The 27730-nt window shown below is 52.8% G+C and overlaps 1 protein-coding gene and 2 pseudogenes across 1 annotated transcript; 1 reads left to right on the top strand and 2 right to left on the bottom strand.

The window, feature by feature from the left end:
- Positions 1 to 973: 973 nt before the first annotated feature.
- On the bottom strand, positions 974 to 2405 carry LOC149359147 (uncharacterized; annotated as a pseudogene).
- A 928-nt stretch (positions 2406 to 3333) lies between these two features.
- Positions 3334 to 6972, top strand: LOC149359148 (nucleoredoxin-like protein 2). The gene is made up of 3 exons (XM_089568984.1): positions 3334 to 3530; positions 4370 to 4473; positions 6828 to 6972. Exons 1-3 carry the CDS (start codon positions 3342 to 3344, stop codon positions 6970 to 6972), a joined length of 438 nt encoding a protein of 145 aa, XP_089425110.1. The 5' UTR covers positions 3334 to 3341.
- Positions 6973 to 16702: 9730 nt separating this feature from the next.
- Positions 16703 to 18632, bottom strand: LOC149359149 (uncharacterized; annotated as a pseudogene).
- Positions 18633 to 27730: the final 9098 nt, after the last annotated feature.

The raw sequence follows: 27730 nt of genomic DNA on the forward strand, positions 1-27730 counted from the left end.
TTGAGATCGCGTAAGGGCCATGCATGCCACGCCGGCAAAGAACGATTTGCCTTTATCCCTCAGAAGCTGCTCTGAGCTGTTCGAAAAGAGGTAAGGAAAATGCTCAGGGAGGGCGGCAGACACGGCCGCCTCGGTGTTAAGCTGTCCAAAAGGACCCTCAATGATCACTGTAGCGATCGGTAAGCAAGCACATTGCTCCTCGGCTACTTGCCTTATCCACGCGCATTCTCCTGTAAAATCATTCGGAGAAACTAAGGACGGGTGGACAACGTCCATAGTTGCCGCCGAGTCACGAAGGGCTTTGCATCTCTTACCGTTCACACTTATCTCCTGCATATGTGGTTCCAACAACCGCATATTCTTGTCTGTCTCCCGAATCGTTGCGAAAGCAACCTTTTGTCTACAGTTTGCCGCGATATGCCCTTCCTTTTTGCAGTGGTAGCATGTCAAAGGCCTCCGTGACTCAAACGCACGTGCGGCATCAGCGCGCTGCTTAGGAGCATCGTCAGATTTCCTTAACTCCTTTTGTTCTTCGCCTACAGCCTCCTTTAAAGCGGACTCATCGTTTCGAAAATCGCGACGCGCGAACGGTTTCCTTCCATCAGGCTTCCTTAGAGAAGCATCCTTTGTTTCCGCCTTTTCGATGCGTAATGCCCTGCTGTGCAAGTTTCGGCGAGTGTAGTATTCCTCAGCCAGCTCTGCTGCCTTGTTGAGCTTAACCTCAGTAAGCCTATCCTGCAGCCAGAGCCTTACATCGTCCTGGATGCAGCGGTAGAATTGCTCCAGCGCAATGCACTCTACCACCTTATCACGATCGTCATAAACTTCCTCGCCCTTGAGCCATTCAACTAGGTCGGCTTTCAGCTTAAACGCGAAGTCGATGTGCGACTCACTGCCTTTTTTTGCGTACCGGAACCTTTGCCGGAATGCCTCAGGTGACAGCTTATATTTCCTCAACAGGGCCTCTTTGACCTCATCGTAACTCTCGAACGCCTCCTTCGACAAACACGTTATCACGTCAGATGCTTCCCCGGGAAGCAGAGCTAGCAAATTCTGTGCCCACAGTTCTCGCTCAATGACATTCCTCTCACAGACATGCTCAAATTTCACGAGATACTTTGCCATGTCCTCGCCTATTAAGAACGGCGGCAGTTGGTCTCGGATTCTTTGGCCGTTAGCCTGCACTGTCATTGAAGCTACACTAGGCGCCGGCGAGCTTCGCAGCAACTCCAACTCTTTTAATTTTCTAATCTCTCGGCGTTCCTGTCGCTCTGCCTCTTGGAGGCGTTCTTGTCGCTCTCGCTCTTCCCGCTCAAGGCGTTCCTGTCGCTCTGCCTCTCGGAGGCGTTCTTGTCGCTCTCGCTCTTCCCGCTCAAGGCGTTCCTGTCGCTCTCGCTCTGCGTCTTCGCGCTCACGCTGCTTCTGTTTTTCTGCCTCTTCGAGCTCACAGCGTCTTTTGGCCTCCTCGCGCTCACGTTCTGCCCGTTCGCGCTCAAGCTGCTTCTGTTTTTCAGCCTCTTCGTGCTCACGGCGCCTTTTGGCCTCCTCGCGCCTACGGCGTTCTGTGATCTCTTCCCAGGCCTCATTGGCTTCCTCAGCCGTTACATTCTCCTTCCGCATGATCTCAAGAATCGCATGCTTTCGTTTTGCGGGGCCCAAACCAATGCCCAACTCTTCACAAATTTCGATGAGTTCCTTCACTTTGAAGTTCTCCATCGCTCACAATAGCCTCTTGTAGTTTGCCCTTTTCTTAGAATTCCCTTGCCGTTCACTACTATAGCGCTACTAGTATGACACGCGCAAGTAATTCTTTCCAAAACGCCTCGTTTACTCCCTCTGCACCAGCTTTCGTTTCAAAGCGCTCCGACTTGGCTCGAAACAACAAAGCTCTCTCCAGTGCAACACACAGCCCTACTCTAAACTACAATCACGTGTGCTAGAGCAGTCTGGCGAATTGCGGGGAAAACATCAGGCACTCACCGCGCCGAGGTAGCTGACGCCGGTCGATCCCGCAGCTGCCATCCACTGTTGGGACTGGGAGTCCGAGCCAGGAAACGGTCGAGGCGACGGTGAGTAAAAGGACGTTTATGTACAGTATGTACAAGGGCTTTTACATGATACAAGGGTCAAGAGCACCACGGGCAGGCACACAGAAGAAGGGCGGCCCCGGCGGCGAGCGTAGCTCCGGCGTGATGGCTCTTCTGCTGCCCGTCTGCTGCTCGGGTTCAGCGCGGCTCCGTTTTTATAACCGCTGGTAACGGTTACGGCAGCCAGCCGTTCAAATCCTCCAATCACTGGCCACCGTTCAAATTAGACCAATGTTCGAGAGCCGGCGAGCGTCGGAGGAGTTCGCACCGACGGAGAGGAGGAGAGGAGGAAGGGTCCGTGTCGGCGCCGCGGCGGCGGGATGAGTCACGCTGCATGTCGCGACTTGTCCGATAAAGTCTGGGCCTGCTTTGAGCGCCGGCGGGCGCGCAGCGCTGGTTTAGACAGGCCCGCCAGCGAAATGTGGGCTCCGGCACTACAACGTCGAGTCGTCGTTCTGCTATGTTCTGTACCGTGAAACCCCAGTGGGTCCGGATTCTCCTGATAATGGAAAGTGATCTGAACTTCTGAAGCCAAATTTACGAATGTCGTATAGAGAAATTCGAATAACATCATCAGTTCCCGCTTTTCTTCATGGCTACTGTGGTGGGGCGAAGGCCCCGAAAGAACGGAGACGAGGCTCATTGCTCGAGTGGAAGACAAAAGACTCTTTCTCTGACGAGGACGCCGATAATTGTCATTTTTGGCCACATAACAGTCAAAATCATCATCATCAGCCTGTCTACGCCCACTGCAGGACAAAGGCCTTCCTCGTGCCTCTCCAATTAACGCTGTCTTGTGACAACTGCGGCCACCCCATCCTAGCAAACTTATTAATCTCACCCGCCCACCTAACTTTCTGCCGACCCCTGCTACGCTTCTGTACGCCTGGAGTCCACTCCGCTACCCTTAAAGACCAGCGGTTAATCTTGCCTTCGCATTACATGCCCTGCTCAAGCCCATTTCTTCCTCTTGATTTCGACTACGATGTCCTTAACTCGTGTTAAGGACACATCTACACTGATCTACAGAGAGAAGTCACAAAACAATACACTAAACTGAAACCAAAACCACATATAAAACAACTACCATGTCTCGGCTTTCCCTACCCATTGCCAGTAATGGGCTAGGCTTCGCGCGGTTGCCGCTAAAATAGTGCGTAGCGCTCTTAACAATTGAACGTGGGCATGATTTGCCTTCTGCGCAGCCCAACGTGTCTCGCCTTTCGGCCCACCCTCTGACAGAGTGGGTCGTGGATGGAACTGTTCCGGGGCAAAGTGCTGTTGACGAAGGACGGCACCGGCATCTCGGCCGACGCGGCCCTGCGCAACAAGCGGATCGTCTGCCTCTACTTCTCGGCCCAGTGGTGTCCGCCGTGCTGCTCCTTCACGCCCCTGCTGGCCCAGGCATACCGGGAAGCCAAGCAACTCGGACTCCCTGTCGAGGTACGTGTATGCGCGCCCGAAAGCTTAACTGCGCCGCACGTCTTGGGCTCAGGTTGGTAACTTGGTGACAATCAGAGAAAACGACGCAACTAAAGACGAAGATTAGTAAGGTGTGGTTTTGGGCTAGTTTGTAATCCAATCCGTGGCACAAAATGCGCATAAAACGCAAGGACGAGTATAGTGTTATTGGTAAATCACCAGGCCATATGACAAGCGCAGTTATGGTGGCGGCAGAAGTGGTACTCCAGGGGAACAAGTGCTTGAACGCTTCCTCAGAGTCCCGGTCCAATTCGTCTCAAGCGGTCACGATGCATTTGGGTTAGGTCTACATTGCATGTGAACATATAGGCTGCCCTTTTGTACCTGGACTTGCCGTTCCTCCCCAGTGAATTGTTGTATTAGCAGCGCCACCTGAAGGGTTAGTTTTTGTATCCCTCGTTCAATCTGCAACGAAAGGCAGCTAGGATTGGAGCACCACATACCGCCAAGTTCCTTTCGGCCTGGTAGGCATTCGATGCAAAATCGGCACGGCTTCCATTCAGCGGGTAGCTATACTGGTGCGGGCAAGGACCCGTGAAGATTGAAGGCCAAGTGAATGATCACTATTGAAACTAGTTAGCTAGTAGCTTGCGCTGATACCCGCCATGTTGCTGGAGCAAAGAGCAATGCACAAGATTGCGCTTATTATCGAGCCGTGCACCACCGTGGTTAGCAATAGTTCAGTGGTTAGCAAGGCGTTAAGAGCAACACCGGTGTAAAAGACACGTGGCTGCTCGGTGGGAATTGGCGTGGTTTCGACGCGGCAGGCAGCCAAGGGGAGACTGTTCTCACCAACGCAGGTCGTGTTCCTCTCGCAGAACCGAACTGCGGAGGAAATGCGGGACGACCTGAAGAACCACCACGCAGAATGGCTTTCGCTTCCCTTCGGCGATAATCTGCAGTTGTGAGTGACGCGCTGCTCAATGTTTTTTAATGTAAAATACATCGTTGGTCATGAAACTCGCCCATTGACTGGAGGAAAGTGACGTCACCAGACCGGAAGTTCCGTCACTTCCGGTAAAGGCATAAACCGTTTCTAATGCTATCGTATTACCAACATAACATGTTAGGTTTTTTTCGCACTCATTATTTGTGACTCCGAATAGGCACGGGCTAATTAATTAGTGACTGAAGAATGACCATTTTGGCTTACGGACCCGTCGCGGTGACTCAGTGACTAGAGCTCTCGACTACCGATCCATAGGACCCGTTCGACCCCGGCAGCGTCGTCTGCGTTTCGATGGCGGCGAAACGCAAGAGGCGCCCGTGTGCCGTGCGATGCCAGTGCACGTTCAAGATCCCCAGGCGGTCGAAATTATAAGTTTCGTTATCAGGAAATGAGTGGTGCAGTGACTGTCTCACATATCTCGGTGGACACCTCAACCGTGCCGTGAGGGAAAGAAGGAAGATGGGAGTGAAAGAAGATGTGTCGCAGTTAGAATGCTCCGGAATAATCTTGAAAACAGGGACCCCCCCCCCCCCCCCTTAGTTTTTGTGAGGGCCGGCCCTTAAGAGTCGGACCAGTCATAGCTCTCTGTACCAATAAGATCCTTTTATCATCATCATCGGGGACCCAGAACGATTGTTTTTTGCCTGTCTGTGTCTGTTCCTTCTGGCCGGCAGGCCAGGAGTTTGTTTTCTATGAGGCTACCCTTATTGTTTTGGATGGCTCGACTGGCTGCTTGTGAGTCTGATACTACCCAGTAACTGTTTCGTCTTCTGTTGACTTCCGAGATTGCTAGGGCTATCGCCACCTTTTCCGCCGTCCGGATGCATTTGGTTGGTATAGTTACTCCGTATATCTACTGCGGCCGCCTCTCTGCCCTTATACCTCAATGCATCCACGTACCCGCCGCGGTGGCACAGTGGTTACGGCGCTCGGCTGTTGATCCGAAAGACGCGGGCTCGATCCCGGCCGCGGCGGCTGAATTTCGATGAAGGCGAAATTCCAGAGGCCCGTGTACTGCGCGATGTCAGTGCACGTTAAAGAACCCCAGGTGGTCGAAATTTCCAGAGCCCTTTACTACGGCGCCCCTCATAGCCTGAGTCGCTTTGGGACGTTAAACCCCCATAAACCAAACCAAACCAAACCAAAGCATCCACGTACATCACAAACTGGGCCTTTTTTAGATGTTCGTCCAAGATTTTAGCTCTGTGGCATTACTTCAGCCCTCGTGGTTGGCCGGGTCGATACTCCTGAGCAGCGGTCTAACCACGAAGGTGTCTGATTTCTGGAGCGATGTTTGTGGTTTGATCGCTATGGTCTTCTATAGGTTGAGAAGTTTGAGTTTAGTGAGGAGAGTGCGGCCCGTCCTGATCCGTTTAAGTCTCCTGATCTGGGAGTCGAGCAGATAGATTTTTTACGTTCTTCGAAAGCGCAGTAGAATCCCAGACCGTCCAAGTACTTCCTCTCTGAGACGCATGGGGTTAATCTTAACACGATGTTATGAAGCACTTGTGGTAATCTTAACGCCAGTCTAGAGGCCTTTCTAATTAGCGCGTTTATTTTTCCGTTCCGTCATGATTGATATCTGTTACGGGTGGTGGTGGTGTGACACTTTTATTAGAAAATCCTTTCTATTGGGCGTTCAGTAGGTCCTGAGCCAAGGCGACGAGGACACGAGCCAGATGAGCCACGGTTGGGGGGGGAGGGGGGGGGGGGGAGGATGGGCGGGGGACTGGAAGGCTGCGTGGCACTGAGTAAGGCAGTGCTCTATGGCCGCATATGTGTGTGGACAGTTTGGGAACTGAGTTGTGGAAGTGCGCCGGTATAGATGAAGTTTGGATGGTGTACGTAGAAGATTAAACTGTATTCGGCGAAGAATGCGAGCCACACAGATCGATAAGGATTGGTGTGGTGGCGGTAAATCAGCTAAGTCCAATTTTCGCTGCGTGTAGTATTCGTCGACAGTGTGTTTGTAAGCCCTGACCGCCTGCTCCGTCGGTGGACTCGTCCATGGGATCCCCGGCGCCCGGTGTATAGTATCGCAGGCAAGCTGGTGAGCCAGCTCATTGTTACGGGAGAGGGTAGTTGAGGTGCGGTATGATGGACGCTGTCATTATCCGAATAGCCTCTTTCCTTATCATTATCCGCCTTATTAACGCGGCCGCCACGATCGGGTTCGAACTCAGTAGGCGAGCGATAGGAAGGAGTTTGTGCATAAAGGTACAAATGTAGCCAGGATATGTGCATCTTATACACGTGTATAAAAACTGTCTCGGGACAGAGTAATGGACGCGAAGTTACTTTGTTCGCAGGACGCTGAAGACTCGCTACAAGTTGGCGGGCATACCAACGCTGGTGGTTCTGAAGGCGGACGGGGCGCTCATCTGCGCCAACGGAAGGCCCGACGTCCAGACCAAAGGCAGCCAGGCCTTCAAGGACTGGCTTACTTGCATATGAACAAACTCGTCAAACAAATGCAACAATTAGCGCGCTTACTTGGGACCAACGCGTTCAACGTGCCCGCGAACATTGCGTAAGGTGTAATGAAATGCGTTGCGTCACCTGTATATCAACAGAGCAGATGTACATGCAATGACGCAACTGGGTGACGCTTTATGTACACCTTGTATTTGGCAAGTATAGTAAACAGCATAAAAACAGCACTTTTTCCTGTACGTCATCCGGGTTTTAACGTACAAAATTCGCGAAGCCTGCATAGTGGTAGAACTTTTCCTAGGTTTCTGCGAAAGCTTACAGTCGCAATCTTTGTACCCAGTACTATCGAATGCGCTTGTGTACGCATTTTTCATATCCATTTGCACAGCTCGACACTGGCTTTTGTATAACTATAATATATTGCCACGCGCCTAACGTACGCATTTTTCATATCCATTTGCACAGCTCGACACTGGCTTTTGTATACCTATAATATATTGCCACGCGCCTAACGCGCCGCGCGGCCTCCGCGCTGAGTCGAAGACGACGACGAAGCGGCGGTGGGCTCTCGAGGCGCGCTTGTTCTGTTCGGTGTCCTGGAACCTGGCGCTGTAATTAAAAGAAGGCTCCCAGTCTTAGCTTCTTCCCGACGCCTATCTCCACGGCCCCTCTGGTCGTGACACTGGTGGAGGTGCGGCCGATGCTCCCTACTCCTGAGGACGACTCGACACGCCCGCCTCTTGTGACCACCCCTGTCCATCGTGCCAGCCGGAGGATCCGAGGCTTGTCCCCCGAGGCCCTCCCTTTTGTCGGTGAGCCCTCGACTACCCCTCCACTCATGGCGACGCCAATACCCGCCCTGCCTCCGACTGTCCCTGCAGCCAGCCCCACCTATCTCACTCTTCAGACCCCACGAACGCCTAAGCCCTTTCGCGGTGACCTGTTTGAAGATGCCGAAGATTGGTTGGCGCACTACGAACGGGTTGCGACCTTCGACTGCTGGGACGCCGCTACAAAGCTGCGTAACGTGTACTTTAGCCTTGAGGACTCTGCGCGCACATGGTTCGAAAACCGTGAGGCTACTTTCTCGACGTGGCAGGACTTTCGACGTCAGCTCCTGAGTACGTACGCCAACAGCGACCGCCGGGAGAGCGCGGAGCGCACCCTGTCCTCTAGAATTCAGCTCCCCAATGAGGGTGTTGCCATGTACGTCGAGGATGTGACGCGTCTTTGTCATCGCGCCGATCCGGCAATGCCTGAAGAAAAAAAGCTGAGGCACCTCATGCGCGGCGTGAAAGACCAGCTCTTTTCCGGCCTCGTGCGGAACCCGCCCAACACCGTCGCGGAGTTTCTGGCCGAGGCCGTCCACATGGAGAAATTGCTGCAGCAGAGATCCCAACAGCACGCCCGGCAACTGCGTCCGTCGTCGACACTGTCAACGTTGGACCGATTCGACCATGATCCCAGGACGAATCCGGACTCCCTTCGTGAACTCATCCGTTCAGTGGTCCGCGAGGAGCTGCAGCACCTTCAAGGAACCTTTGCCCCTCGCGTCGATTCCGTCACCAGCGTCATCCGCGAGGAAGTCCGGCAGGCCCTCAGAGCACCAGACGCTGCAGTTGTGCCGGCGCCGCCACCGACTCCATACGATCCCGCGCCGTACCCGACTCCGGTCCAGCCAGTCACGTACGCGGACGTCGTGCGCCGCGCGGCCCCACCTCCTGGGCCTTCGCCTTACACCGCACCATTGGTCGCGGTGCACTCTGCTCAGCCTACTCCTTACTGGGCGGATCGGCGCCAGGCACCGCGGAAGACTGACCTCTTGCGCACCCCGGATCAACGACCGCTCTGCTATCACTGTGGTGAGGCCGGCCATCTCTACCGGCGGTGCCCCTATCGCGAAATGGGACTACGCGGATTTTCTATCGACAGCCCCCGTCCACGGCCTGGAGAGCACCCTCAAGACATCGCCGAGTATGTCACCCGCCAGCGCAGTTCGCCGTCTCCTCCGCGCCGCGAGTCGCGATCGCCTTCTCCACGCCGGTCTTCCCCCTCTGGGCTCCGTTTCGCCTCAGGACAACGCGGTTCCTCGAGCCCTCGTCGGGAAAACTAGCTCCGGCGGCCTTTGGAGGCGAGGCCGCCGAACGCCGATCCGCCGCAAAGCTTCCACCGCCGCAGCAACCGAACAGCACCGACGTCGGATGCCGCAACGCTGCGCAGTTTTCCCCGACGCGCCTTTCGACTCGCCGCGATGCCCTAACCCCAATCGCCGACCCGCTTCCGCCGCCGCACCGACCCAATCGCCCCGACGCCGAACGCCGCATCGCCGAAGAGTTTCCCTCTACCCGCCGCTTGAATCGCCCCGACGACGCAACCCCAGTCGCCGACCAGTTTCCGCCGCCGCACCGACTGAGTCATCCACAACAGCCATCGACGGGCCGCGCTGAACGAAGGGTCTCTTTGGATATCCCTGTTCTCGTCGACACAAAGGACTCTATCCTTAGCGGACGTATTGCGACGGCCCTGAAAAAAGTGACGACACCCTGGGACGGCCCCGACATACGTACGGCCGGCGGACATCTTGTCGCACCACTCGGTATGTGTGCGGCCCGGGTTACGGTCCAAGGCTGCATATTCGTTGCCACTTTTCTCGTTCTGCGCGAATGTTCTCGCGATGTCATCCTTGGCATCGACTTTCTTCGCGAGCACGGTGCTATCATAGACCTCCCGAATCGCTTGGTGACATTTTCGACCGCAATGGCCACAGAAGAACCTGCGCACCAGGGTTCTCGATCCGCCCTGCGAGTTGCCGACGATACCGTTACGGTGCCACCACGTGCCAGCATTCTCGCAAGAGTTACCTTTGACGAGCCACATAGGGGACTGTGGGTTGTCGAGCCTAATGTCTCCCTCGTACTTACTAAGGGAGTTGCGGTGGCACGAGGCCTTGGATCCCTTCATGACGGTTGTACAGAGGTCCTTGTCACCAACTTCTGCAATGAGCATCGACATCTTTTTCGTGGCACAGCCATCGCTTACGTCGACTATGTTCAGGAAGTGGCCGAATGCTTTGCTTGCGAGGAGGGCACACCTGGAGCTGACACCGAAGCGGTCACCAACGTAGACATCAATCCAGGCCTTCCACCCGCTGAAAAGAGGCAACTCCAGGACCTCTTGCGGGAGTTTGGTGCGTGTTTCAACACCTGGAGCTGACACCGAAGCGGTCACCAACGTAGACATCAATCCAGACCTTCCACCCGCTGAAAAGAGGCAACTCCAGGACCTCTTGCGGGAGTTTGGTGCGTGTTTCACGTCGTCGTCTAAAGTGCGACAAACGTCGATAGTTAAACACCGCATTATCACGCATGAAGGAGCACGACCCATCCATCAGCAGCCCTATCGCGTGTCCCCTCGTGAGCGAGATGCTATCCAAACACAGGTAGAAGAGATGCTCACAGACGGCGTCATCCAAGCGTCAAGCAGTCCGTGGTCGTCTCCTGTCGTGCTCGTGAAAAAGAAGGACGGGACACTACGATTCTGTGTCGACTACAGGAAGCTGAACAGTGTGACCAAGAAAGACGTGTATCCGCTCCCGCGTATCGACGACTCCCTCGACCGACTTCGTCAAGCCAAGTACTTCTCTTCGGTCGACCTCAGAAGTGGTTATTGGCAGATAGAAGTTGATGAGAGGGACCTTGAGAAAACCGCCTTCATCACACCAGACAGGCTGTATGAATTTCGCGTCCTCCCATTCGGGCTCTGCTGTGCTCCTGCCACGTTCCAAAGAATGATGGACACCGTGCTAACAGGTTTGAAGTGGCAGACCTGCCTTGTTTATCTTGATGATGTCATCATTTTTTCCGCAACGTTCACGGAACATCTGCACCGTCTCAGGACTGTCCTCGAAGCCGTTCGATCCGCCAACCTCTCCCTCAAACCAGAAAAATGCCACTTTGGGTTCACCGAGTTGAAATTCCTCGGGCACGTCATTAGTGCTGACGGAATCCGAGCTGACCCAGAGAAGCTTGCTGCCGTTGCTGCCTTTCCAGTCCCCGTCCACAAAAAAGCAGTCCGACGCTTTCTGGGCCTGTGCTCCTATTATCGCCGCTTCATTAGAAATTTCGCCCAGCTCGCCAGCCCTCTGACGCTCCTAACCCGTGATGACACGTCATTTTCCTGGGGCAACGAACAGCAGGCTGCCTTCGACGAGTTACGACGCCGACTCCAATCACCGCCCATCTTGGCACATTTCGACGAAGATGCCGACACAGAGGTGCACACGGATGCGAGCAACGTCGGACTTGGCGCTGTTCTAGTTCAGCGGCGCCGCCGCGGTGGCTCAGTGGCTATGGTGCTCGGCTGCTGACCCAAAAGACGCGGGTTCGATCCCGGCTGCGGCGGCTAGAATTTCTTTGGAGGAGAATTTCTAGAGGCCCGTGTACTGTGCGATGTCAGTGCACGTTAAAGAACCCCAGGTGGTCGAAATTTCCGGAGCCCTTCACTACGGCGTCTCTCATGGCCTTAGTCGCTTTGGGACGTTAAACCCCACAAAACCAAACCAAACCAAACCTAGTTCAGCGGCAAAGCGGTGTCGACAAAGTAATTGCCTACGCCAGCCGCGCACTGTCGCGCGCTGAGTTGAACTACTCTACCACGGAAAAAGAATGTTTAGCGGTAGTCTGGGCCGCCGCTAAGTTCCGCCCATACCTGTATGGCAGACCGTTTTGTATCGTCACCGACCACCACTCGCTGTGCTGGCTGAAAAATTTAAAGGACCCTTGCGGCCGCCTCGCACGTTGGGCATTACGCCTGCAGGAATTCGATTTCACCGTCACCTACAAGTCAGGCCGGAAAACACCGACGCTGACAGCTTGTCCCGCGCTCCCGTCGAACCTCCCCCACAAGACACCACCGACGATGATAGCTTCCTTGGAGCGGTCAGCACGTCTGAGCTCGTTTCCAGACAGCGTGCCGACGCCGAGCTGCGTCTGCTCATCGATCATCTCGAAGGTGGGTGCCCTGAAATACCACGATACCTGGCTCGTGGACTGTCGTCGTTCTGCCTGCGGAGAGGAGTGCTTTATAAAAAGAACTCTACCTCAAATCCGACAACTTACCTGCTCGTCATACCGTCTTATCTACGGGATGAAGTCCTCCTTGCCTGCCATGATGAACCAACTTCCGGCCACCTTGGAGTTACACGCACCTTGTCCCTAATCCGGCAGAACTATTACTGGCCCAACCTTACTTCAAGTGTAAAGCATTATGTCCGGACATGCCGGCAATGCCAGCGGCGGAAAAAACCCGCGCTCAAGCCTCCTGGACTGCTTCAGTTCATCGAGCCGCCACGAGTACCATTCGACAAAGTTGGCATGGACCTTCTGGGGCCATTTCCTCTCTCGTCGACCGGCCACAAGTGGATCGTAGTCGCCACAGACTACTTGACCCGCTACGCTGAAACGAAGGCCCTGGCGCGAGGTACTGCCGCCGAAGTTGCCCACTTCTTTATGCACGACATCGTGCTTAGACACGGCGCCCCATCGGCTGCTGGCCCGAAAGACGCGGGTTCGATCCCGGCCGCGGCGGCTGAATTTCTTTGGAGGAGAAATTCGAGGCCCGTGTACTGTGCGATGTCAGTGCACGTTAAAGAACCCCAGGTGGTCGAAATTTCCGGAGCCCTCCACTACGGCGTCTCTCATAGCCTCAGTCGCTTTGGGACGTTAAACCCCATAAACCAACCAACCATCGGCCATCATTACTGACCGAGGCAAGGCGTTTTCAGCCCGACTCCTACGTGACATCTTAGCGCTTAGCCATACTGCTCATCGACCAACAACAGCGTATCATCCCCAAACCAATGGTCTAACAGAACGGCTCAACAAAACATTGGCGGACATGATCTCGATGTACGTCGACGTTGAACACAAAACCTGGGATGAGGTCTTGCCTTACGTCACCTTCGCATATAATACTGCGACGCAGGAAACCACCCAGTTCACCCCGTTCCGTCTCGTGTATGGCAGAGAGGTACGCATGATGCTAGACGCCATGCTGCCGTACGGCGACGCAGAGCTCCCCCCTGAAGCAGGCCACTTCGTGGAACAAGCAGAGCAGGCCCGTCAGCTGGCCCGCTTGCACATCAAGGACCAGCAATCCGCCGATGCCCGACACTATAACCTTCGGCACAGGGACGTGCACTACGAACCGGGAGACCACGTGTGGGTGTGGACACCAGTGCGCCGGAAGGGATTGTGCGAAAAGCTTATAAATAGGTATTTTGGCCCGTACAGAGTCCTGCGCCGCCTGAATGGCGTCAACTACGAAGTTGTCCCCCATGGAACTGTGATCGTCGGCCCTCAGCGTCAACGGCCTGAAATTGTGCATGTAGTGCGCTTAAAGCCGTACTTTTCGCGTGACTGAGCGCTGTGTTCACGCTGTGTTTCTTACCTTTTTCCCCTTACCCCACGTGTGACCTTGACTCTCGCCGCATCTCATCTAGCGCACATTGTGTAGTTCACCTCACCCATATTATTCTTGTTTTTGCTCCTCCTCCTCTCACTGTACATACCCCATTCCACATCGAGACGATGTTTGCTTTCGCGGGGGGGAATAATGCCACGCGCCTAACGCGCCGCGCGGCCTCCGCGCTGAGTCGAAGACGACGACGAAGCGGCGGTGGGCTCTCGAGGCGCGCTTGTTCTGTTCCGTGTCCTGGAACCTGGCGCTGTAATTAAAAGAAGGCTCCCAGTCTTGGCTTCTTCCCGACGCCAATCTCCACGGCCCCTCTGGTCGTGACAATATTTTACATGTTTTGCGATAAAATGTCTGCGTGTCGGTCTTTTATCTCTATGAACATAGCTGATAAATGTGTTTAAAATGTGCCCATAATGTTGAATAAACAAACGTTGCCGCATAAAATCAGCAGTCTGAAACTTCGTCACAGCGCATTTTTAATGTTCGGAAGGCGTACGAGGCTAGCAGACGTTAAAAATAAAAAAAAGTCTTGGGTTCAACGTGGCTTGATCCTAGTTACAGCTCTATTAAGCATGGCCTCCATTGTCTGAAACCAAATTTCATGGTCAAAGGTCAAGGCCAGGTACCAAGTGGTCAGTCATGTGATCACGTGGTCATACTACCGTAGCTTGGGCCATACCACCACGCAGTCAAGTTCGGTTTGACCTTGTGACGCATTGAAGGTCGTTGTCTTATCCGCATTGAAATCGGAAGCTGCACCCCAAGGAGCAGAGTTCCCACTCTAAAACGCAGTGTGTGTGTGGTTCCTTGTGCGTGTTTGCTACACTAATTTATCCACCTTCTTAGAGCGAAGACAGCGTAGATGAAACAAAAAAAAATGACGCGCGATGATCAAACATCTAATGCGACAATTCTGGTGGGTGATGTTGCCTAAGCTGATGCTTCGGCCACCCGGGCCGGCTGTTTCGCAGAGACAGTAGCACTGCATCCGCTGCAATAAATTACTACAACGGCTTATCAACTAACACGAACAATTCAGTGAACAGCTACCCCCGCTGCTACGTTCCGGCAGATGTTTGGCTTTGCGAGCACGGCGTTCACCCGCTAGCACACGTTTAGCAGGCGGCGGCTCCGTATACGGACCGGCCACGGCCAAGGTAGCTAGCTGGTACGGATGCTTCCCTCTTACTCTTGCGATCATCATCATCATCAGCCTGACTACGCCCACAGCAGGGTGAAGGTCTCTCCAATTAACCCTGTTCTTTGCAAGCTGCGGCCACTGTGTCCCCGCAAACTACTTCATCTCATCCGCCCACCTAACTCTGCCGCCCCCTGCTACGCTTGCCTTCCATTGGAATCAACTCCGTTGCCCTTAAAGGGCAACTGCACCACTTTGAGAATTTCGCAATGTTCAAGAATTCAAATCTGTATGGGCTGTAGGCAAATCATACCAAGTTTTGTTGCACTAGTATTTCAAAACGATGACGCAATCAATTTTGCGCTTCTCCAGAAAGCACTACAGGAATGCGGGGAAATTCAGTGGGGTGTCACGGAAGGTATGATTTCAAATTACTGCTGCCGTCAGCCAAACCCTGCCGTGCCTCGTTGGATGCTGCCAAACAACGTTCGGCGGACTGTGCCTTCGATTGCGTCGGTTTTTGCTTCAAAGCAGGCGTTTGTGCGTTGTAAATGTAGTGATACCTTCGATGACGTCATCATGCCCCCCCCTTTCCCCTCCCCCATTTGGCGTTGTGCGCTGCGGAGAAGCTTTAAGGCTGTCGCTGTTTGAATCGTCGATGACGAAACCACTTCAAATGCTACCCCCAAAAGGACTTCGCATGCTTTACCTGCAAGTTTCGCACAGTCGACCCTCTTAATCTCGTCGATTTCCAAAACCTCTGTAGTTGCCCTTTAAGGACCAGCGGTTATCTCGCCTACGTGGACGACGCCCACGAGCACACCGAATCTCGGCTCCTTACTGCTGCTGAGACAATTTGTCTCGCATCTGCCATGGCGAAGGAGCTTCACGCCACCCACCGCGCAACCTCTGCTCTGAACCGCAAAGACGAAGCAGCCACGTACTCGTGAGGAGTGTATCGTCCTTGAGTGGGACAAGAATGAACAGCCAGGTTGCCAAAAAAACAGTGAACCCCCTCATTTATTGTTCGGTGTTATTTATACCCGAAGGTGGAAGGCGGTTAGTGCACGCAGAGGGCGAGGAAAACACGTGGCACTGCACAGTACTGTAATGATCGGAGGCCCAGCCAGCGGAGAATGGCGAGCCAGTCAGGCGCCGTCAGGTAAACGGCCGAAAGCGCTGCTGTTCTGAGGAGACGAAAGAGACACTGCCTGGGGGCGGCTTCTGGCGACGGTGTTGGCGTGGACAAAGGCTCTAATCCCCTTCGCCGGCGATGCTCAATGCGGCTCTGGTGCCGGACTGCGCTCCTGGGGACTGGCAGCGGAAACAGGCGAGCCAATCGGGCGCCATCAGGCCACTTTGGCCGAAGCGCTGCTGCTCGGGGAAGACAAAAGAGACACTGCGTGGGGCAGCTACTGGCAACGGCGTCGGCGTACACAAAGGCGTCTAATCCCCTTCGCCGGGGAGGCTGAGTGCGGCGCTTCTCCCGGACTGCCGTGGACCGACGGACGAGACCCAGTGGAGACGACGGTGGGGCGACGGCGCCGCCAACTCAGTGCCCGCGTGCGCCCTGAGGAGCCGACAAAGCGGAGAGGCGACACGGCTGATTTGTCCCTCCCACCGAACTGAAGAGGTCACCGGTGAGCGGTCAGCGCTCGCGTCCCCATCAATCAAGGTCATCACACAGCAGCAACGACCTTTGGGCCTGGTCGGCCCGCGGAAAACCAACAGTTCGCGACTGAGAGACGCCAAGTTCCTCCTCGCCCGTGTGTGTGTGTGTCTGTGCGGTGTGCGCGGCCACGTGGGGAGGGCGGAGCCTAGGAAGACGCTGGCGGCCCATAGGACGCTCAACCAGACATCAGATTCCCTAGCCGGGTGCCTGGGGAATGTGAACTGCATTTAAGTAGCAATCTGTGGGGTGCCAGGGATCCTCCCCCATTTTCTGACTTTGGTCTCCTTGCTACTGTACATGATGTAAAATAAACCTTCAAGCTTGCTATTCCTCCCGAAGGCTTCTCTCCATAGTCTGCTTGCTTCGCCCTAATGCGGTGAAGACCCTGGTCCCGATCCCCGAGCACATCAGTACCCAGATAACTTGCAGACCACGATCTGGTATGATACATCCTCCGGCTCAACTGTTCAGCACCAAACTCGACATCGTTGGCTTGTCTGCCGGAATCGCTGGTAGTAACGCAGACGCTCCGGTGGCCGCATTTGTTGTGTCGTCCTTCGCGGTGGTTGGACCGATGGCCGCTGAGTTATTTAAGCCGGATTGCCCGTTGCCAATGCCTCTTTATGCTGCAACGAGAGCGTCGGTGTTGTCGGTGTAGGCGCAGTGACTGTTGTCTCCAGCCCTTGTGACGAACTGATATTACACCGTTCCCTCGTTGCCACAAGGTGCCGCCGGTTGCGCCGAAGAGCAGCACCGTTTTCTGTGCGCACATAAAAGGCTCGTGGCCGGACCGGTCCAATCACGTTTTTTTTCCGTGCCCAGGACTTTCCATTCAAACGCACCAAGTCGTTGCTGAGGCGAGGTACAGCGCACTCCTTGCGACTTAACCGGCTGCGTGTCTTCACCTGTATCACCTGCATGGGATTGAAGTCCGGCACTGGTGTGCGCAGCCGCCTCCCTTGCAGCAGCTCGCCTGGAGACCGGCCATCTTCGGTGGGACTGGCCCTGTAATTCAACATGTCCATCCAGAAACACTCATTTGCCGCTTTCGATTTCATCAGAATCCGCTTCACGATTTGCACACCCTTTTCTGCAAGCCTGTTAGGTTGGGAATATTCCTGGCTAAATTTAACATGCTTGCAATCATAAAGCCATGCAAAAAGAAAAAACTCGTCAATGCTGAACTGTGGGAAAAATTAACATGCAGAAAACGAAAGTAACGTTCAACAGTCTAGCAAGAGAGCAGCAGTTCGCAATGGGTGGCGTGGTGCTAGAAGTAGTAAGGGATTATGCCTATGTAGGGCAGGTAGTGACAGCTGCTCTGGATCATGAGAGGGAAATAATTAGAAAAATAAGAATGGGGCGGAGAGCATATGGCAGGTTCTCTCAGATCATGGATGGCAGTTTACCCATATCCCCCAAGAGAAAAGTTTACAACCGCTGTATCTTACCGGTATTCACCTATGGGGCAGAAACGGGGACGCTAACAAAGAGGGTTCAGCTTAAGCTAAGGACAACGCAGCGAGCTAATAAAGGAAAATGATTGGTGTAACGTTAAGAGATCGGAAGCGGGCGGAGTGGATGAGGGAACAAACGCGGGTTAATGACATCCTATATGAAATCAAGAGGAAGAAGTGGGCTTGGGCAAGGCATGTAATGCGAAGGGAAGATAACCGCTGGTAGCTAATATATCTGTGGCATTCGGTTTGCAGCCTTCGGGCTGCGGCCGTGTATCTGTATTTTTCAGCCAGCGTCCGTTCCGGCGGACGCGGTTGTTGCGACGCGCGTCTTTGCTCTGTCCTCTTATCTTTCAACCCTCTTCTATCTGCACGTGGCAGCGGTGGTGGCTCGGCTTGAGCCAGTTGGCTGGCCCGTGCACTTTCCTTTTCATCCTTCTCTCAGTCGCAACCAACCAACCAACCCTAAGGGTAACTGAGTGGATACCAAGAGAAGGCAAGCATAGCAGGGGGCGGCAGAAAGTTAGGTGGGCGGATAAGATCAAGAAGGTGCCGGGGATACGGTGGCCGCAACTGGCGAAGGGCAGGGTTAATTGGAGAGGCCTTTGCCCTGCAGTGGGCGTAGTCAGGCTGATGATGAATCTCTCGATCACCGAACTGGCTGTCATGTCGGGCAGCAACTTAACACTTCTAACTTTGAAATCACGGTAGCGCAGTCTTCCTCGCTTTCTTCTCGTGTGAACACGAAGTTGTTGAAAACGTCCAAGCCTTCCTCACCCGCAACGCTGAGCAGCAGGACCGTCTTTGACGCCTCTGATCTTGGTTTGTCATCGCATGCCATGGCTCGAAGAAAAAATTCGTACTTCCGACGAAGTAGCTTCCAATTCCGTCCTCCGTCCGTTGTCAAACGCAGGGGTTCCGACTGCCTTACTTGCTCCATTGCATCCCACTTCTGGCGCCATGTATCGTCCTTGAGTGGGACGACAAAAGTGAACAGCCAGGTTGTCAAGAAACAGTGAACGCCCTGATCTATTGATCGGAGTTATTTATACCCGCAGGTGGAAAGGGGTCAGTGCACGCAGATGGCATGGGAAAAGCACGTGGCAATGCATAGCACCCAGATGATTTGCAGGCCACGATTTACGATCTGATATGATACAAGGAGTGCTCCAGCTGGTGCTGTGACGGTAAGCTAAATTAAGTCCATAGCGGGTAATCTGAATGTAACGGCTTTTCGTGTAATGTGATCTTTCTGACGGTGTCAGTCCGACTATATCAAGTCGACGAGGGCTGCGTCACCGCCGGAAGCGGTCTTGCTGGAGCCAGGGTAAAAAAAAAAATGCCCGTGGACCTATTTACCTATTACATTTACCTATTATTATTAACCAATTTACATGGTTAGCAATGCGATAGCATTAAAAGCTGGTGGCGTGTTTACTGAAAGTGACGTAACTTCTGGCTGGGGACGTCACTTCTGTCCAGTGGAAATGTTCCCGTCTTGTGAAGTCAGTTTCCTCCAGCCAATAGGAATGCTGCTGTAGAAGCAGCACTGGTCTCGCGCAGCACCGGTGGCAGCGGCCGTCCATGAAGACAACACCTAGCAGCATCCTGCCTGGGCTCCCTCCTCGCGCTGGACCCTCGCGTATGTTCCTGCTGGCTCAAGGCAGCGCATTGAACCGCGACACTACTGCCACTAAATCAGTCCATGTTTTCCTCATCACGGCCTCATACTTGTTGACGCAACTCTCCCCTATGGTGACGTCAGTTCCTTCCAGCCAATTGGAATGCTGCCGTCTGGTGAAGTCGGTTCCCTCCAGCCAATGGGAATGCTCCCGTCTGGTGACGCCACTTCCCTCCAGCCAATGGAAACGATCTGGTCTTGTGAAGTCACTTCTCTGCAGCCAGTTAGAATCTTCATCATCATCAACCCTAATACGCCTACTGCAGGGCAAAGGCCTCTCCAATGTCAGTGGAAATGCTCCCGTCTTGTCACGTCGGTTCCCTGTAGCCAATGGAAATGCTCCCTTCTGACGACTTCACTTACCTCCAGCCAATGGGCATGATCCCGTCTTGTGAGGTCACCTCCTTCCAGCCAATATCAATGTTCCGGTCAGGTGATTTCACTTCGATCTCAAAATAGGAGAATTTTTTTACCAGCGAAGCATTTTAAAACTCGCGGGCGATCATACGATGTGACGCTGAAAATGGGCGTTCGCAGTATTGTTTGTACATTTCATTTTTACATTGCCGCCTTCACATTGCGTCTTTGAACTTGACTTCGCCTCCGTTTTCGTTCCGCTTCTGCGTGAGCTTCTGGTGGGTGAAGGTTTTTCTGACCGCTCACCCACCGGCGGATGTTGGTGAGCTCCATTTACTTTTAACGCTAACGCTCCTGTTTTGTAGAAAATCCGGCTTCGTCGTTGGTGTCCTCGTCGGCACCACTTTTTCGCCCAGGCCCACGCCGTTGGGTGGGTGGGTGGCGCTTCTGGAAGGTGGCGATATCTCACCCCGAGGCTTCAGCCCACCACCGTTTCGCAGGGAATGTCGCAAAGCAGTGGCGTCCCTTCCGGCCGAAGAGTTCTTCATAAACGTCTTCATGGATAACATACATACAGTATTTCTCAAAAATATGCAGCCCATCACCGCGAAGCGGCTGCTTGAGCCGATGGTGGCGCCCGTCTCCCACGCGCACTTGGCACCTGGGTATGGAGCGTGAGGGTGAAAGACTTCCGCGCTCTTGGGCGGGCGAGGAAGTCTGAGTCGCGCTGGCTGGACGACAGTAAGTGCGGCGTTCGCGTTATTACTTCGTTCGCAGCGCCTGTGCGGGGGCGCTTGCATTGGTGCACAGTGGAGACTGACCTTCGGGCCGCGCTTCCAAGCGGGCGCGCGCGGTGCGAGTGGCGAATCTGTTCCGGGCGCTCAAAGATAAGCCGTGGCTTCGACCTCGTGCTAGTGCCGACTATGCCTGAAGAAACTACGAAGATCGAGAATATTCCACGCGTGCTTCGCCAGCGAAAAAAACGAACCAGGGTTCAAGCCCACTTAGCAAATGTCAGCCGTCCATGCGCTGCACTCGATTTCTTTCAGGCTCCTTTTCTGTGGTTTGCGTCAGTTGTCGTGAACTTTTCATATCTTAGCTTCCCGCAGTAATCCTTTCCAACTTACTCTGGTGCATGCCCATGTGCACTGCACGCAATACAATCAGTTACTGCCGGCAGCCCGCTGAAACCAATGAGTGCGAAACTCCTTATTTTCACATATCGAATAAACAGTGGCCACACTCCGTTAACGTAGTTGGGAACTCTCGTGCCATTTTTGCCGCGAAGATGAATGAGAACCTTGGAAGGAAAAGCGTGGGCGTAAGGCACAAGCGGAGACTGGTTGCCACGGAAACCGCCTGGAAGGCAGTTACTCCGGAAGAAGGGGGAGAAGGATGGTTACCGTAGAAGGAGAGAGGGGATGAATGTAGCACGGTCCTGCTGCTAAACCAACACCCTCTTGTCAAAATTCTTCAGAGGGTGTTGGCTAAACGCGCCGCCTGAGGAGAAGGTCACTGGTGACGCCGAGCGCCTATATAGCGGCGGACTGGACAGGACCGCTAGTCGAACAAAGAGTATGCGTAATAAACATAAAAGAGCGCTCTGGAGCAATACAGATATATGAAGTCACTCTCGTATTCTCTACCTCAACATATCGTAAAATATACCATCGTGCGAGTTTTCTTCTCCGTCTCTCTCCTAATGTAGTTTTTGCATTTGGAGGCTGCTTACTTAGAATCTCGGGGCGCGTAATTCACGCTAATGAGATATTTGCGAATACAGGACCTATCTGCCCAACGAACGTTGTGGAAAGCGGGCGCTCAGAGTGCACACGCAGTATTGTCGCCTCTGCATGCAGAACAGCGCCGATAACAAGACACGATGATTATAAGTTTACAGCTTCGTGACTATTGCGCAGAATACGGTATACAGCCGCGTTTGGGCCGTGCGTGTAAATGCTGTTCCCCCCAAAATGGCACCCGGGCAACTGAAAGAAAGCAGGCATACAGCGCTGACATTGTGTATGATTTTCCTCGTCAAGCACATTCCGCATGGGGCAACAAACAACGCACTCTTCATAATATGATGAAGATGCCATATTTCCTGAGTTCTTTCATCAGCGAGCGGAAAACAGGGCCAGATGAGAGCCTCCTCTCACCTACGGCCGTGGGTCCCACGAGCGAAGCACCGATTCGAACCGTCAGCCAAACCGTGATTATGGTCCAACGACAAATCGCACCACTATACGCATATGCCTTCCCTTTAATTCTAAGTGAGAACAACTTGAGGTGACGCGACCTTCGGCAATAAAGGGATCTACCAGTCTGGTAAATTTATTGGAAGCAGTTCTGGCTGGACGTCGCACATAATCCATAATTTCAATGGGCTCTCTCCGTAAAGGGTCCCCCAGACACCACGCTGAATCGTTTTAAAACAAGGGTGGCCGCACAAACAGTATACACATGCATAATCTCGCCTACACTGTAATCGCTAAAAATGAGTAGAAAAATTACGCTTTCTTGCAAGAACAGCACCCCGTCAAAATCCCGAAAAAAAAAGTGCGGCCTCCACGCACGTGTCTACACACGCTTTACTCAAGGTTTGGTGCTGCTGGCAGTAATGTTCTTTCTCTTTTTTTTTTTTTTGGGGGGGGGGGGGGTTAACATATTCAAATGCTCTGCCGCAATTCATTTCCGCAAGAAGAGCGGAAAAATATATGCGCATAGCTGGCCCCTAACCTTCGTTGCACTGTTTAAGGAAAGTGATCTTCACTCTAGAAAATAGTAGTTCGACCGCTAGAGGTCTGCCAAAGGTCGAAATGGATATTTTTCAACCTTCCTGCCACTGTTCTCGTGATAGTATGGTAACGCTACGGAATCCCCAGTCAAGCGGACTAGCAGTTTCGGCGACAGCCAAGCATGCTCTGTTGCCGTCTTTCCAATCGCGACGGAAAGGTTACGTGGCACTGGTATGCTCCCGTCTGCTAAAAAGCAAAGCAGTCGAGCGCGACTGAACGTGAGCTTCAAACCGAGATAAAACAGTGCAGTCTTAAAACTAAAAAAACACGAAAACAAAAGAGTCGCTGCGGCCTCAGCTGCAGCACGCGCTATCAACTCTGCTATCAGGCCTCCCGCTTGTTCCCGCCCGGCGGACGAGAATTAGCGAGACTAGGCCTAAGCCTACCTGGCCGAGACAAGGCGGCGGTTCGCCGTTACAGCGGTGTTCGGATGTCATTTCGTTAATTACTTTTGACGTAGTTCGAAACTGGCATTAATTATTGGACTAATGCGCCCTTTATGCATCTCGTCGTAATGTGACCCCAGCCCCTGTTTGTCATTTCTGTCAAGTTATGGCTTGAAAAATTCTGAAGCTCCAGCTACCACCGGCGCCTGACAACGTCGTGTTCGTGTGAGCTGTTCGCCTGACCGTCGCCATTCACGGTGGATATTCTGTTCTGCGGCGGAAGAAAGAACTCTTGCCAACGTGCCAGTGCCGGCTTGTCTTCGAAGTGCGGTGTTGTTGGCGTGATATCTTCAATGTGTGAACACGATCGGTTTGCGTGAACTAAGCCTTCCCCAAAGCTTCAACCTCAGCAGCAAGAGCGGTAAGTGCGATGGCATCTGGTCAGTTCTGTAATTGGCATTGCTGAATACGCGAGTCTTGCAACAATCGAGAATTTTATTAGCGTAGAAAGTGCTTTTAGTGCTCACGCGAAGAACTCGTAACGACCTATATTTACTCCGTGAGATTTGTTGCCCAAATCGCAGAAGCACTGGTGAAAGAAAGTGACAGATACAGTCATATACCGCTGAGGGTGGTCGCGTGGCTGTGGCCGATGTAGAAGTGAAACTCAGGCCTTGACGCGATCACGGCTCGCCTCTTCTAGAAAGCACGGATGGAAGTAAGCGCCGTAGTTCTTCACTCAGCGAGTACTGCAGGTTTTCAGTTTAGAAGCACTGTTCTTGCCGGTGTTAACACCGGGAAGGTTAAGGATGTTTCAAGCGAATGAGTGGCGCGACGCCGCGAAAACTTTCGTACTTCTCGGAACATCGTCACATTGGCCCCTGTAGCTGTCGCGGCCGCTCGAAACACTTTTTTCTGCTTCGGGGACAGAAATCGCAAGCGTTTTCGCTTGCATGCATGTGAAACAGGCTTTAACTGTGTGAAGAAGTAATTTTGTTATCCGGTACTGAGGGAGAAAAGATTGTGTTTTCGAAAGCCATTTTCATCCACATCGAAGAAGCCTTCAATTTTAAGTTCAACCACCGGCGCTCGCTTGAGTCGCATCTGCATGCGTTCTGTTACTCACTCTTCCATATCGCTCGCAATAGCGCGCATATGTTCAGAAGCAGGGTCTTTGTTTCGCCGAGACTTGAGCGTACTGATGTTACTGCTGACTATATACCTAAATCTGATGTTTCATTCTAAGTGCACGCCACTGAGCACGCATCGCAATTATCATCCAATAATTAGTATGCGCACGCAGAGAGCCTTCGCGACGTTGTCCCAGTTAAGTCCTTGTCGTGAAATTTCCAAGAGTTTGGCGATTGCACACATGACCGTATCCTATGTCGCGCAAGGTGGCATTGAATCGTCGCGTTAGAAAAGATTTTTGGACTCGTAATTTTTTTTTATTCCTTTTGAGTTCGGTCGCCTCAAGAAGCAGAACTGCATTCATGCATGTTATCGTGGATGCGATGGACTGCCAACGCTGTTGGGAATCATAACATTACAGAGAAGCTTAGTGGCGTTTATCTTCACCCTCGGCATTCCTATTCATCGCTGCCAACGTGCGGCCTTTGCGTTGTCATTCTGCCACGCCTTTCATGCACCCGCCAGAAGAAACCAGGAGGCTGGCAAGGTATCGCAGTTCTTCGCAGATGATTACGCTTTTTTCGGGACTGTTCGCGAAGGTGTAGAGCCTTTGTCAAAAATGCACACCCCAACGGGTTTGCTTCCTTGCCACGCAGTATGGATCGCTCGTGCAATCCAAATCTTTCTTGGGCAAGGAGGAATCTCGCCTTCGTCTACCCGAATTTCTGGTTTTCCTGGAATGCCAGGGGGTCCACTACTCGGCTTAGAAGCGCACCTTTCCTGCTGGATATTCATCGGCGTCGGCTGTACAGTATAACGAAACATGAGGGTTCGCTGTCGTTTAGGCCAAACTGCACCAAATTTTTTCTGCTTTCATGTTCACTTAAGCTCTTCAGTAAAAATGGCGCTGCAGGATAGTGCGGACCGTGGGGTGATGGTCCAGCGTCTAGCTAAGCTCCCGCGTATTGGTCAGTCTTCCTGCGATATTGAACCGCGTTAGAGTACTTTAGATTAGGCCTCGAGCAATCATCTTCGAACTGTACAACATTGTGTTCGGCGCGTGCATTCGGCGTCGCGACCATGCAGTGGCATGCGCTTGGTTGGTTCGCTTTTCGGGAAAGGAAATTGCGCAGTGCTTTTCTCACATCTCGGTGGACACCCGAACCGTGCCGTAAGGTATGCGGGTCGTATGCAGTCCAAGTGAACGGACTTAAGGATGTTTCAGGCCGCTCTGAATGGGCCACAAGCAGCTCCGGCGGATACTGCCGCTCGCTTGCGCCGAGGATAGAGGGCGAGAAATCGATGCCGCTCGCCCTCGGGTGGTCAGCGGTAACCAGTGAACACCAGTGTTGTCGGTAACGCGTTACAAGTAACGGCGTTACCGGTAACGCGTTACTTTTTTCGGTAACTTAGTAACGTACTCGTTGCCATTTCGGACCTGTAACGGGCAACGTACTTACGTTAACATTTTTCGGTAACGTGACGTGTCACGTTGCTAGTTACTTTTTATTTCAATTGTTCCCCTCCACCTCTTTTTCAAAAAAAAACGCCGAAAATGATGGTGCAAATAAACAAAATCTACCGGTGCTCTCGACGACCCTTGTTGCGGCTCGCATGCATGCCAGAAAACACCTGCCCTTGACGACGCACTCAACTAAAAAAGAAAGCACGAACACGCAGTCACCCACTTGTATTCACCCCCAAACCACCCACACACACACAACTCTCTAAAGAGTGGACGCATGCCAAGCCACCAATGAACCATTTGGAGAAATCTTTAAGTGAGTTTCTGCGTAAGCTTGTTTTTCAACCAAAATGTATCGTTCCCAGGCGACACTCTCGCATTCTTGGTGGAAGCAGTTCCCTCTTGTGAGCAAACTCATGAATGTCGCCAGTTCACTTCAAGTTGGCCCCAAGAGAGCCATAGAAAGAGTACAATGATACAGCACAGAAAAGGGGATTGCAGTCAACCATTTGTTTGTATCTGCAACTGCGGCTAAGTTTTGCGAGCGAAGCTGACCTTGAACACCTTGACGCAAAAACTCAGCATTTTTGCAATAATTATGCAGGTTCAAGTAAAAAAAAAATTGTTTATGTGCGCAAATATATTTTTCTGAACTATGACATTTAAGCATTTCGTTATTGCTACACAATTTCCGCGTAATTTCGTAAGCAGAAGCACACCAGAATTACTGTAAATTTGTTCAGTTCAGCTATGTTTTCTTTGTGAAGTTGGAATTATATGAAGTATGAGCTTTATAAAATTGTTATCTTGAGTTCTTACAGCGAGGAACCACTGATTAAAATTTATGGCCATGGAGTAACGGCAAAGTAACGTGCGATCTTTTTTTCTGTAACGGTAACGGAAATGCGTTACCTTTTTTTGTATAGGTAACGTAGGGCGGTAACGCGTTCTTTTTTTGTTAGTGTAACGAGTAACGCATTTAGTTACTTTTTTTCGGTAACGCCTACAACACTGGTGAACACCTAGTGCGGCGTTCGCTTTGCCCACTGCGTCCATGTCTTGCGGCCGCCGCGCTACGGCGCTTTGCGCGAGTGAACACAGTGGCCAGGGCGATGCTGCCCGGCGCTGTAATGATTTCTAGCGGCCGTGAACATCCACGTAGCCGCTGCAGCACAGATCATCGGAGCGCTATTTCATTACCTTCTCATTTTTGCATTCCGGGCTCATTCACATGGCTCGTCTACTTTTATACACTTTTTTGTTTTTCAAAAGAACGGAAAGGAAAAATTTAACGTCCATTACCTCGCTAACAGGGACGCGTTCATCACCTCGCATCTCGTGGCCGTGGCCTTTACGCGATTCCGACTTAGCGGTTAATGTTAAGGGTGATAACTTTCACGTTACCGTGGACCCTAATGAGGACAGTATCCACTTGTGCCTCGACAGTGTGTACATTGAAGTTGGCACTAAAGGCATGAGACAGCATTGTCGACGTCATCAAAAGAGGCCGATGCTGTGGCGCCATATGCTCTGTGTCGCTCCGCTCCCGCGTAACATGGACATGACTTCACATAAAGGCAGACTACAAGCCCGGGTTCGCACGCTTGAGAGGCAATATGGATCTAAACAGGGCGTCTACTACGCAGACATCACAGGGCCGTCGGCCGCGGGATTCTGCACGGCTGTCGTAGTCCCCCGGGGAGTGAATGTCGATGGCCTATCGTTTAGGGCCCCGAATTCAACGCGAGCGGAGGAAATAGCAATAGCTCTCGCTGCCACCGATCCAAAATCGAGAACGGTTAGCACAGACATTCGCCGGGCCTGTGAACGCTAACTTGCAGTGGAAATATCACCTCTTGCCTCCCAAATTTTAAGACGGGCTCTCGCCGATCCAACTCGTTCAAATGTAATCTGGGCTCCTGGCCACCAGGGTCTACGAGGCATTGAGGCCGCTGATGCTGTCGCCCGAGCGATCACACACCGGGCTCCTCATTCTAGCTCTCCTGGCTGAGTAGCTCATAAACCGCTTCTGCGGTCCCGCAAAACCTTAATTCATTACTGCGACAGCCACCGTCTCTACCCAACACCTGCCAAGGGGCTGAGCAAAGCGGAGGAGCGAACTCCACGGCACCTGCAGTGCAGACAGGAACTCTTCTCTGTTCTGCCATCGCCAAACACTGATCCGTACATAGATGGGCGCTGCCCGCACTGTGGGGAGAT

This window comes from Amblyomma mixtum, chromosome 2 (assembly GCF_055824585.1).
Source record: "Amblyomma mixtum isolate Tamu chromosome 2, ASM5582458v1, whole genome shotgun sequence".
NCBI classification, from domain to species: Eukaryota; Metazoa; Arthropoda; class Arachnida; order Ixodida; family Ixodidae; genus Amblyomma; species Amblyomma mixtum.